The 12856-nt window shown below is 36.4% G+C and overlaps 1 protein-coding gene across 1 annotated transcript; it reads right to left on the reverse strand.

Annotated features, from left to right (window-relative positions):
- Nucleotides 1–286: 286 nt before the first annotated feature.
- LOC147603333 (uncharacterized) lies at nucleotides 287–1757 on the reverse strand. Its single transcript, XM_086796786.1, has 2 exons — nucleotides 1460–1757; nucleotides 287–1141 (listed from the first exon to the last, which is right to left on the reverse strand). The coding sequence occupies exons 1-2, from the start codon at nucleotides 1634–1636 to the stop codon at nucleotides 563–565; spliced, it is 756 nt and encodes a 251-aa protein (XP_086652912.1). The 5' UTR covers nucleotides 1637–1757; the 3' UTR covers nucleotides 287–562.
- Nucleotides 1758–12856: the final 11099 nt, after the last annotated feature.

Genomic DNA, 12856 nt, shown 5'->3' on the forward strand with positions numbered 1-12856 from the left:
CGTACATGAAATCTAAGGGACATGTGAAAAGTAACCACCTTCACTAAAGATTTACACCTTCACAAGTGTTTACTAGTGCTTTAACTAATGCCTAAAGCCTACGGGTACAATCTAATAAATTGGTTACCAAAACACTGGTTAGTTAATGTGTAGATGTATGTGCAACATATGTAGATTAATGAGTATAATCTAATCTAAACATTGTAGATCAATATTGCATTTCCATCAATTAATGGGAAAGTTCTAGACATTGTACATATCTAAAAGAAATATTAGCTATAATGTGTACTTTGAAAAAGCGCAAATTGATATGCAAGCCATTTACATTATAAGTAATCATTACAAGATTTCTCCAACCATTACACAAGCACAAACATGCATCGATGTCTTTACATCTGATTAGCATGGAAATTTTACCCATTGTAATATCATTACAATGATTTGTTCATAAAGCTTTCTGCTAGGATATTTTGTATAGCCTGATATGAGACTTTAATAATAATACTTTAACATACCGATTTTCTAATGGAAAGGATTTCCATTTGCATATCATGAAATTGAGCTAGACTTCCATTCTCTTCATTTCTTGGTCCACTAGTTTTATTTGTATAGAATCTAGCCTAGTTATACTCTTTCTAGGATTTGCGGGCCTAGTTTCACTCTTCCTAGGATTTGTGGGCACTATATCCAGGAAGTGCAACACTATAACCATTGACAAGGAGCACATAAACATGGGAAGAGGTCCAAATAGCCACATAAATAAAGGGATAGAGAAATAAAGTGCTCTCACCCCTATTGACCAAAATATGAATCCCTTATTGAAGGATTCACAAATATAATCAGGGGATTGCCCGAGGGTCGTTTCATCACTCAAAGGCAAGCAAGTTGAAAAGGATATATAGCTAGTGTAACGAAGAGATTGTAGATTACATAAGAAGCATGTAAGAAAGCATGTCAACACACAAAGTAGCTCAATTGAAGCGGCCAAAGATGGTTTGGTTTTTTTCATTATTACATTTTGATGGGTTATTAGGCCTCCGATCAAAGTACTCAGTGTAATGCTTGCACTTGCAAGGAATATAGATGCCATCAAGTTGTTCCTCAATGCTTGAACTGCTAAAGGAGCAGTCTTTTGTGGATCCTGCATGTAACCACATACACAAAATGATAAATAACCCCGTCACTAATGTAGTTAAAGGGTTTATTGCATTTAACCATAATTATGGGGAACAATATGACTGCCAATATGATTGGGGCTCTACTAATATTCATAATTGTAGGTAATTATATGATTGGGGATCTACTAATATTCATAATTGTAGGTAACTATATGATTGGGGCTCTACTAAACTTGTACATAGAATGAAAAATAACCCTCAATGAAGGTAAAGAATATATTGCATTTAAGCATAATTGTGAGTAACAATATGATTGGGGATCTACTAATGGGTGCTTCTACCTTCATCATGTGCATAATCCATACTTGTCGACTTTGCCGGTTTACGCCAACCACGGTGGTGGTTGGAAACCTCCATATGCGGTAGGCCAGCTGCACATGATAACAAACGAGCAGAAAGAAGCCAGCCGGCACACAAATGATGTCCAACTGCAGCCATCTCCAGTATGCCACCTCCATTGCCTACTCTCCTCTCTCTTTTCTCACAAATCTACCACAAATGAAATGAAGAAGCAGAGTGCATGCAGTTTTATACCGCTTTCTTGAAAACCTTTTGAGCTGCAGACCTGCGAGCCCTCCGCGAGAAGACTTATATACCACATTGATTGCAATAGTTTAGTCTGATTTTTATCCGCAATTGTTAGTGGAATTCCATTGATATACATTAGGTCATTCTACGTGTGCGCTTCGCATAGTCAGCGACCCATTTTTTATTTTTCAAGGAATTTTTATTGTTCTACTATTGTGCTAGTGGACTCTTCCCACCACCAATCTCTCTCTCTCTCTCTCTCTCACACACTACACAAAATCAAGACACTCCCACCAATATTCTCTCTCTCTCTCTCTCTCTCTCTCTCTCACACACACGCGCGCGCGCGCGCGCAGCAATCAAGACACTCCCACTAACATTTTCTCACTTAAAAAATTATTAAAATTGTTAGCCTTTTGGGCATAAATTATAAAAATTGTTAGCCTTTGTGGACATAAAGTGAAGGACCACTTGTGCTATAAGTCTAGATGCACATGAATACAACTCAAAGGACCAAGAGCCAAGGACAACGAGACTACGGATTATATTGCATAGCAATTAAGTATCAGAACATCGATACAACTCAAAGGAGCAAGGACAACGAGACTACGGATGTAATAAAGCACACATTCCGTAGTTATCCATATTCTTTTTGATATCACACATTTTCTCTCCTTGATGTAAAAATTGAGTTTTATGCTTATACTACATTGATGGGTAATTCCACTTCTCTTTTCATCCTATGCTTGCATTTTTCAATAAAACTTTTTCCTTGAAAACCAAGTACTAGCCATTCAATCATCCCCGAAACATGCATTAGGAGTGCTAAAGTATATTTCTTTAGTGAATTCAAACATTAACCTTTTCGTTAACTATTGGACAAACTTCAACTAAAGTATGTAGAGAATGCATTGATTCCTCACATAAAATATTGCTTTCACAAGGATGATCATTCTTCTTAACTCAAACTTTGATTGCTACTATTGACATGTGAAACTAAATCAAAATGCTACGCTTTAGAAATAGTAAACCATGTAAAAGTATGATGACACTTAAACAAGTGGTTGGTCTATACTTTTATCAATATTAGGAAAAATTAAATTTAGCAATGTATTGATTGATAATTAACACTATAATGTTTCATATAAAATTATAAAAGTATGTGCACGTTACATTGTTTTACATGAGAGGATCCTTGAACCTTCCTCACACCTTCACAATCCACTTCAAACTTCAAAGGCACGCATGACCTTATTTAAATTTACTCATGAAATGTTATGGTTTTGTTTGAAAATCATGACATAAATTGACTATACTAAAGGAATTGGATTACTTTTCAAATTGTCTTACCAAGCTGAAAGATTTGTAATTTAATTGAAAGTGTTCCTTGTCATTTCTTACTAGAGGAGAAAGTATTTTAATTTAATTAAAAATGCTCTATGTCATTTCATACAAGTTTATATACTGGAGCCATGAAACAAACTTTGGTAAAGTAGAGAACATTAAGATTCCCCTACTCTATCATATACTTTTCTCTTTTATGCAATAAAAAAGTCTAGGCCTCCATATTTATGTGTGCTTTCTAATATCTTGGTACATGTTTTACTATGTATTTATTTCTATAAAACAAACAACATTAGCTTGGTACACTATTTACTTGATTATTCTTTCTCTTAGCTTGGTACACTATTTACTTTATTATTCTCTCTTTAAATATATATAGATAGTGTTGTAAGAAAACGACATTATGGAACATGTAAACTTTTGTAAGCTCTTAAACTTTATGTTAAAACACATTATCATCATAAAATGCATCCATATTAAATATTCTTGTTTTTTCTCAAGTCTATAAAGTTTGTCGCACTACTAGCTTAGAAAAAGCTCTTAAAATTTATGTTAAAACTCATTTTCATAAAATTTAACCATATTAAAGATTCTTGTTTTTGCTCAAGGCTATAAAGTTTGTTACAGTACTAGCTTAGAACATGAAATGGAGATAATTTAAAAAAATCTACCAAATAAATATGTTGAGAGTTTGTTAGTAACTTGCAATATTATAGTACTTAATCAAAGCCATGTCTAGATGAAAAACTAAAAGTTACAAAATATTCAATTTATGAAAGTTACTTTGTCACCTCTTAAAGTTTTTAAAGTTTTCATCAAAATTTAGAATGTCTAGAAAGCCTAAAGAAGTGCCCATCCAAAAGTCAAATTCAAGGCTGTCCAACAGTGCTGGAACCCCCCAAATGAGACGGGTCATGGAAAGTGCATCTAGGACACGTCAAATATTCTTCCCTACCTTAGAAGAAGTACAATTAGATCTAAAAAGGATCGAGGTGGAGCGACAAGTACTACGAGAGTTGAGCTTAAGGAAACAAGAGCTTGATACTTGAAGGGCGAGAGTCGAACAAAAGGAGATGGGAGGTGCTAACCTACTCCAATCACGGGGGAAGGAGCCGGAGATAGTCATGGGAAGAAGTGAGGGAGAAAATCCAAACTTAGAACCCATAAATGAAGAGCCTAGAGCTGAGGAAGGGTTTGTAACCCTACACATGTTAACACATTCATTCACGTTCCTTATCATTCATTCACATCCCGATTCACATCACATCACATCCATTACCATAAATTCTGAGGTTATCCCTGACCTACAAGAGTTTATGAAATCTCACAAGTCTAGCCACATTTAGAAGAACTACTTCCCTTGGCTGGGTACATTATGGGCTAATGTGGCGTGGCACACAAAATTGGCCGATCCCCAATTGGTCGACCTTTTGGAAATTAGGATTGTCACTTTCATGATCAGCTATTGCTTTCGCAGGTGGAGAAAGGCTCACCCCATACACACAAGAGGTGGCTATGCCACAATTGTCACAGATGATGCATAACCCAAACTAGAGGATTTTGGAATACAACCAAAATGGTGGAAAGAATACTTAATAATTCCATAGTACAGCCAAGTCTATATGTGCACGCCTCCAACTCAGCGGGTTGACCCATTGTACATGCCCCTCAAGAGAAGATGGACTCCACTGGAGTTTCAGGAGGCCAAACAGCGCGACTCCCATGTCTATTAAAATTTCCCGATCTTCATACCAGCAACCTTTCTAGACATACCAGAGAAAAGGAAACAAATGCTTACTTGGATACAAGCATGGCACTGTATCTTGGACCCAACAATAATCATGCGAAAAGTGTTCGATTTTTGAAATTAGTGGTGGTTCTGATTGATTAACCCAAAGAGCCCTATGATGGCTATGCAGCTGAGCACCTACAGTTCGACATGAATTAAGGCCCATCTAACCGCGGCATGATGTTGTATTACCATCATCTAAGGTGTCTTTTGGCTTACATTATGTCACGTTCGAAGACATGGCAGACACAGGGTTCTGGCGCTCACACTCAGCCTTCAGACGCACCTTTAAGAAGCTTCAGTCTCATGAAGAAATTTCTACCGACATGAGTTTGGTGACCAGGTCTTTAGACCTCGGTAAACAGGTTCTCAGGACAAAACCTATATCAAGAAGGGAGTGATGTTAATCCCACTTTGGATTAACAAGTATGCTCCTCCAATTGAGGACATTAATAAGTGACAGAAATGGCACTATAAAAGTTGTACATTATGAGATATTGGCCACCCAAGGCCTAGTTAAGCAAGTTCTGGGTCCCCAAGTGTGAATAAGGGCCAAATGTATATAAGGCATTTTCTCATAATGAAGACACAATCCCCCTTTGTGCTATTGAGAGCTCTTCTTTGTGTCTTGAGAGAGATTGAGAGAGAGCATTCTAGCATTTATGCCTCTTTTATGCTTGTATGACTCATGCTTGTGTGGGAGAGTGAGAGAGAGTGATTGCCTTATGAGTGAGAGAGAGGGATTGCCTTATGAGACAGTGTGAGCGACTCTACGGTGATAGCATGGAGGTGGAGCTTAACAAGTGAGCTTGGAGGCCTCAAGGGACTCAAGTTCAAAACATTGGTAAGTGCCCTACGACAGTTGTGTTCTATTGCTCATCCTTTAGGTGAATTCATTGAGTTCCCTCTTGGAGGTGTGGTAGCCCATAGCACCTACCTACCTATTGAGTTTTGGGCATTAACAGGCACACTAGAGATTGATCCACAAATAGGGAGGCTAGTCTCTTATATGATGTGGAGATTACATGTGTTGAGTGAAAGACACGTGTTCATGTCGACTTCGCTATTTAGCTAGAGACATAAGAAAGACTACGGGAGACTGCAAGCACCACGAGACACATTGTCTTGGAGGGCTCTTGAGGGGGTGTAGTTAGGCATACTAGCATGTACACTTAGGGAAGATTCAGGATGGCAAGATTCTACTATTACCCAGCAAGTCATATAGAGACTCTTTGGCACTAAGGTCAATCAAGGTTGATTTAGAGACAATGATCCAGATGGATCATATTTGGATAACGAGATAATGAGTAAACCTAGAGTAGCAAGGTCTCAACACTTACTTGTTGTAGTCATTATATGATTTGGATAATGAGACAGTGAGATAATTAGTAAACCTAGAGTAGCTAGGTTATCACTTACTTGTTGTAGTCATTATATGATGTTTTTTACTTGTTGTAGTCATTATATGATGTTTTTTACTATTTTCTAGTTGCTAAGCTTAAGTAGCTAGGTTAGCACCCTTACATTGTATTTTCATGATTTATCCTATGTATTATTCTATTATACTTATAGATCATCCTATTTTAGTTCCATAAAAGTGTATGATTTCTTTTTCTCCCTCTCTCTCCAAGGTACATATGCACACATACATTTACACACACACAGACTCATTCATGTAGGCATTTTCATACATACACATACTCACATGCACCTATATAATGCACACAATATTCAAATGCACACATGCAAAAATATTCACATGCACACACACACAAACATTCACATGCACAAATTTATCCAAACATTTCTTCTTTTTTTAGCATGTTTTTTCTCTTTTGTCTCTTTTTGTTTGGTGGCACTTTGGCCCGCACATTCAACCCAAAGATGCTCAGATGGTGACCAAAGTTTACAAGAGTGAGGATGGGGTCCACCTATACACACTTACAAAGTTTGATTCACCATCCAAACACATTTGGTTGGAATGTGCATGATTGGACATCTAATTTTCAATATGTTGTGGCCTTTGAGATATGTCCTTAGAGAGTCCCCTCCAAACTAGAATTTCGGTCTACACATTGAAACCCAAAGGTGCTCAAATGGTCACTAAACTTTGCAACAATACTGAGAGTGTGGTCCACATATACACACTTACAACATCGAAGCATATTCAAGGCACATTTGGTTGGAATATTTATACCAAATGCATGATTTTCAATGTGACATGGCCTTATAGAGCCGCCGTTAAAATTAAGCCCTTGGCTTGATATACAAGCTTATAAAATCTGGTACCATCAAAGAACATAGAATGTGCGTGCCAAAAGCCTTATTTTTAATGTGTCCTAACCTTCAAGAGACCCCTCAAAATTATGCCTTTGGCTCGTACATTGAACTTTAAGGTGCTCGGATGGTGATCAAAATTTACAAGAGTGAGGGTACGATACAAATATATACACTTGCAAAGTTTGGTCACCATCCCAGAATCTTTAGGTTGAATGTGCATGCATGGTACTTGATTTTGATGGGGTTCCCATGACACATTAAAAATCATACATTTAGCATGCACATTCTAGCCAAATATGCCATGATAATGACCTAACTTTGTAAGTGTGTATATGACTTGTGACCTAAGTTTGTAAGTGTATATATGTGGACAGCACCCTCACTCTTACAAAGTTTGGTTACAATCAGAACTCAACTTATTGTAATGTGTGGGCCAAAGGTCTAATTTTGAGGGGGTTCTCTAAGACCACGACACATTGAAAATTAGGTGTCTGGCATGCACATTCTTACCAAAAACTATAACAGAATGAGGGTGTAGCAGCAAAACTAGGAGCGTTTTTATATCTAGAAGAGTAGTTGGATGTTGGGATATTTTTGCTATTAAAAATACTGCTATTTTCTTGCAACGTGTGTTCGTTGCTCATCAGCAAAAGCACTGCATAGTTAAAAAAGTACTGCATAGTTAAAAAAACTAGGGCAGACTGGGGAGTCTGCACACAGGAATCCCCATTTTTCCCCAGCTCTTGAAAAAAACAAAACAAAGTCACAGTTTTATGAAACAAATATAAACATACGAAACACATAGATTCTAAATAATGCAATTCAGCCGACAATTTATTTTATTTCACGAATTGTCGAGCCTTTGGCCATATATATAAATATAATATATCAATGAAGAGTGTCTGACTATGTAAGATTCCTCCCCCCAGTTTTTGAGATGTACATGTGTAGGGACCGCCGCTTCAGTCTCTTATAATCATCCCCCCCTCAGAAATAGAAAAAGATATTGTTTTACCCTATTTTGGCCTTGAGAGAGAAAATATCTAGAGAGAGGTAATTAAAAATTGAGATATTTTTGGATGTAAAAATTCTCCTAATGTCTAAAATGGATTCCCTTGAAATAGAAGTTCATAATAAATTTTCCAATGTGCATTAGGAATTAATTGAATGTGTGTATAAGAGACCTTAGCCTAAGGGTCCACATTTTCAGAACTTTTTGGATTAAGGTCCAAATGGGCCAATAGGATTAATCCAAGTTTTGGGATGAGATAAATACAATGAATAAAAAAAATAGCACAAAAATGAGTAAATGCTCACATAATATGAAGAGTTGACTGAGTACAGTGTTTATTAGTTAAAAACTAAGGTATATTACAAAAAAATGAGATATTTAGGTGAAATCATGCATTTTTGACACCTCAGTAAGGTGGGAATCCCACTTGAGCTAAGTGCCTTCTTCATCATCATTTCTTGGGTTTTTTAATTCAAAAAAATATGATATTTTTATCTCTCCTCTCTCCTGGAGAAAACTGGATCAAAAAGGGAGCCAAACTAATCCAAATCTTGTGCAAATTGGGTCAAATTGGGTCAAAAAGCTGAAAGGCTTTAGAACCTAGTTGGACTTGGGTAGTGGCCTCCCTCACCTATAAATAGACCCTCACTCATTTTTATTTTCATATTGGAGCTATACCATGCCAGTATTATCCTCAAAATTAGTATAATTCTATTATCCCTTTATTTTGCCTCTTCTCTTGGGAGATTTGGAGCTTCTCTCTCCTCCAACCTCTCTTGGAGATTTCTCCCTCTCTCTTGGTGGCCAAGGACATGCTTGGGGGCGTCACTGCTAATCAAAGAATCGAGCCAAACTTAGAGGTAATCTTATTTTTATGGTTTTTTTTTCAATTATCTCAATGATTTTCTTCCTCTCAACCCCTCTAAAGCTTGAGAAGCTTTCAAAGTAATGGTTCTTTCTTCAAATCAATCTTTCCAAAGATTATAATTTCTAATTAGAATTATGTTAATCTGTATTCTTAATTATACTGTTTTCTTTAAGAAAATCTCTCTCTTGAAAGGGTTAATCATCTTTATGGCTAGATATTCCATAGAAAAGGGATGAATTTCAATAATAATCTCTTGTTTCAATCTAATCTCTTGGCTTGATGAGCTAGAGAATGAGTATTGATATTTTCATGATTTTTAATTTAGTAAAAATAATGATTGATTCTTTTTAGGCTGATTATGAGTAGGAAAAAATACTTTAACTCATTCTAAATTGAAAGAGTATTATACTAGTAATTTTGGAAATGAGAATTGGTTAATTTAGTTTAATCAAGGGAAATAATCATAATTATTCTTATAATTATGACTATAATTATTCTAAGTATGCATAATTTAATTTTAATCTAAAAGAGGAGTTTCTATCATATTTTTATTACAAGTTTTCAATTCAATTAGAACATTATCAGGCATTGCAGCGAAGCTATGGTAAAATTTTTCTAAAAAAAAGGATAAATCTTAAATTTATGCATATTTTGAATAAAGCAAAAAGAGGAATTCCGATCATATTCTAGGTTTAGATATTTTATGCAAAAAGAATGATTTTTATCATATTCATGAAAAATACTTTTTTGTATTTATGTATAATTATTTAATTAAGAGAAAAGATGATTTTTTGATCAATTTATTTTTATGCATAAGAATTTTGATGTAAAAAGAGGAATTCCCATGATATTCGAGATCCAAACAATTAAATAATAAAAGAGGAATTTTTGGCATAATTTAAAATCTCAGTATCTATCAAAAGTGGAATTCTAAGTATTATCATTTCTATTAAGAAATATGGGTAGAATTGATTTTGTAAATCCCATGAATCTTTTATTAAAAAAGAAGAATATTAAATATATTTTATTTTAAGAAATTTGAGAAATAATGTGAAAATTATCCATCTAAAAAACTTGGGTAATTCTTAATCAGAAAAGGGAATCTAGAATCGTGAGAGAATCAAGGATCCAATAAGTAAATAGAAGTTTAGATTTAGTCCTCATTAATGAAGCTTAAGGAATGAAAACACAATACGTAAATGCTCTTTTTAAGTTTTTAGTATAAATTTCTGATAAAGTTCATTTTTCCTTTTCAACAACACTCCGATACTTAGATTTAACGGGATCGAGAAAAAGTTACCTTTAACTAAGCCAAGCAATTCGCAAAAACTTAGAAAAGTTATATCAATATTAAAAGTAGAGTAACCATACTAAATGGAAGTGATGAGATGTGGATGGATGTGAATGTATGTGATGAGATGTGGAAGGATGTGGTATGATGTGATGTGATGTGGATCTGAATAGATGTAAATGGATGTGATGTGATGTGATGTGATGTGGATCTGAATAGATGCAAATGGATGTGATGTGATGTGATGTGATGTGGATATGAATAGATGTAAATGGATGTGATGTGATGTGGATCTAGATAGATGTAAATGGATGTGATAAGATATGATGTGGATGGATGTCAATGGATGTGATGTGATGTGATGTGGATAGATTGATGTGATGTGATGTAAATGGATGTGATAAGATGTGATGTGGATGGATGTGGATGGATGTGAATGGATGTGATGAGATGTGGATGGATGTGGTGAGATGTGGATGGATGTGAATTGATGTGATGTGATGCAAATGGATGTGATAAGATGTGATGTGGATGGATGTGAATGGATGTGATGAGATGTGGAAGGATGTGAATGGATGTGATGTGATGGGGATGGAAGTGAATGGATGTGAATAGATGTGAATAGATGTGAATGGATGTGAATAGATGTGAATGAATGTGATGTGAATGGATGTGAATAGATGTGAATAGATGTGAAAAGACGTGAATGGATGTGAAAAGATGTGATGTGAATGAATGTGAGTGAATGGATGTGAATGAATGTGAGTGAATGGATGTGAATAGATGTGATGTGAGGTGAATGGATCTGAATGGATGTGAATAGATGTGAAAAGACGTGATGTGATGTGAATGGATCTGAATGGATGTGAATGGATGTGAATAGATGTGAATAGATGTGAATGAATGTAATGTGAATGGATGTGAATAGATGTGAAAAGACGTGAATGGATGTGAAAAGATATGATGTGAATGAATGTGAGTGAATGGATGTGATGTGATGTGAGGTGAATGGATCTGAATGGATGTGAATAGATGTGAAAAGACGTGATGTGATGTGAATGGATCTGAATGGATGTGATATGATGTGATGTGAATGGATTTGAATGGATGTGATGTGAATGGACCTGAATGGATGTGATATGATGTGAGTGGATGTAAATGGATGTGATATGATGTGAGTGGATGTAAATGGATGAGAATGGATGTAGGACGATGGGAATGGATGAGAATGGATGTAGGACGATGGGAATGGATATGAATGGATGTGGAATGGGTGATGTGAATTATTGTAGAAGAATGTGGAATAATGAGAAATGAAGTGGAACAGTGTGGGAAGATGGGAGTTGTTGGAAATTGTAATTGTATATGACATGTTTTTAAAAGATTATTTTATGTCAAGAATGCTGGGAAGCATTTTGACTATCTTGTCGATTAAGGTCGTGAGGACCTAAGTGAAAAGGTTGCAACAGCTAACAGAGTGTCAATGAAGGACGTCTCATGTTGCAAGGTCGGTCATGGTCTTGACCAGCCTTGGTTCGGTGGATGAGAGACCAACAAAACGACGTATGAGTGAAGTGCTAGGTGACCTGCGAAGGAGCCTAGAGGGCGTTGACAATACAGTGCTTGGGCTCTGGGTCACCGAAGATACCCACGTGCGTCGGGGAAGAAAAATGAGTTGGAGTTGTTTTCTGATCACACGGGCATGGATCTGGTTGATTGACCTTGCAAGTCTTCAAACGGATGAGTCCATGGCTCTTTTATATGGATCTTGTTGGATGATCTTGCTGATCTTCAACCGAGAGTCCATCTACATTTTCTTATGTGATTATATTCCGTACTATGAGCTAGGAACTATTGAAAAGGCCCCTGAGTGAGCAGGTGGTGAGTGTTCTGGTTTCCAATGATACCATAGATACACTAATGAAGGAATGATTGGAAATTGGAATTCAAGCTAGATATTTTGGAGGATTATGATTAGTGATACTATGGTTTCATTTCAAGTTTGCTTTAAAGATAGCCGAATCTGTGAAAAAGGCAATTTGATATTGGGTGTGTAAGTGGTGTGACTAACTTGAATTTTGCTTGAAGCACTGGCAAGGGGGTCTGGGAACTCTTTTCCCTGGTACCCAAGACAAAACATAACCAAATTTTGAAATAGATCCTATCAATACAGTTGTTGGGTGGTTGGCTAACCCATTCGATGGGGTTAGGCTAGACTGATGGATCCCAAAAATAAGACTCAATTCGAGTTGGTCTCTATGATCCAAGTGCAAGTTCCTCCCTTGACCTGCAGGTTTGGTTGAAATGAAAAAGGGTAATTTAAGGCTCTTGACTACGTTAGAATAAATTTTCCCAGAGGAATCGCCTATGCCTTCTGGGCGAGGGAAGTTTTTTCGGGTTCGATTTTGGGAGAACCGAGGGATTAGTCTCTTGTCTCCAGACATCCGTGGGCGAGGCCCCGAGTGAGAGTCTCTACCCTACTACGCTAGAAGTGCTACTTCCACTGCTAGCACCCTAGAATTCATTGCGTGGAGGGGGGCAGCAATCTTTCAGCTCTCGTATCAAA

Source organism: Cibotium barometz, chromosome 64 (assembly GCF_041138505.1).
Source record: "Cibotium barometz isolate CiBa-2024 chromosome 64, ASM4113850v1, whole genome shotgun sequence".
In the NCBI taxonomy this organism is placed as follows: domain Eukaryota; kingdom Viridiplantae; phylum Streptophyta; class Polypodiopsida; order Cyatheales; family Cibotiaceae; genus Cibotium; species Cibotium barometz.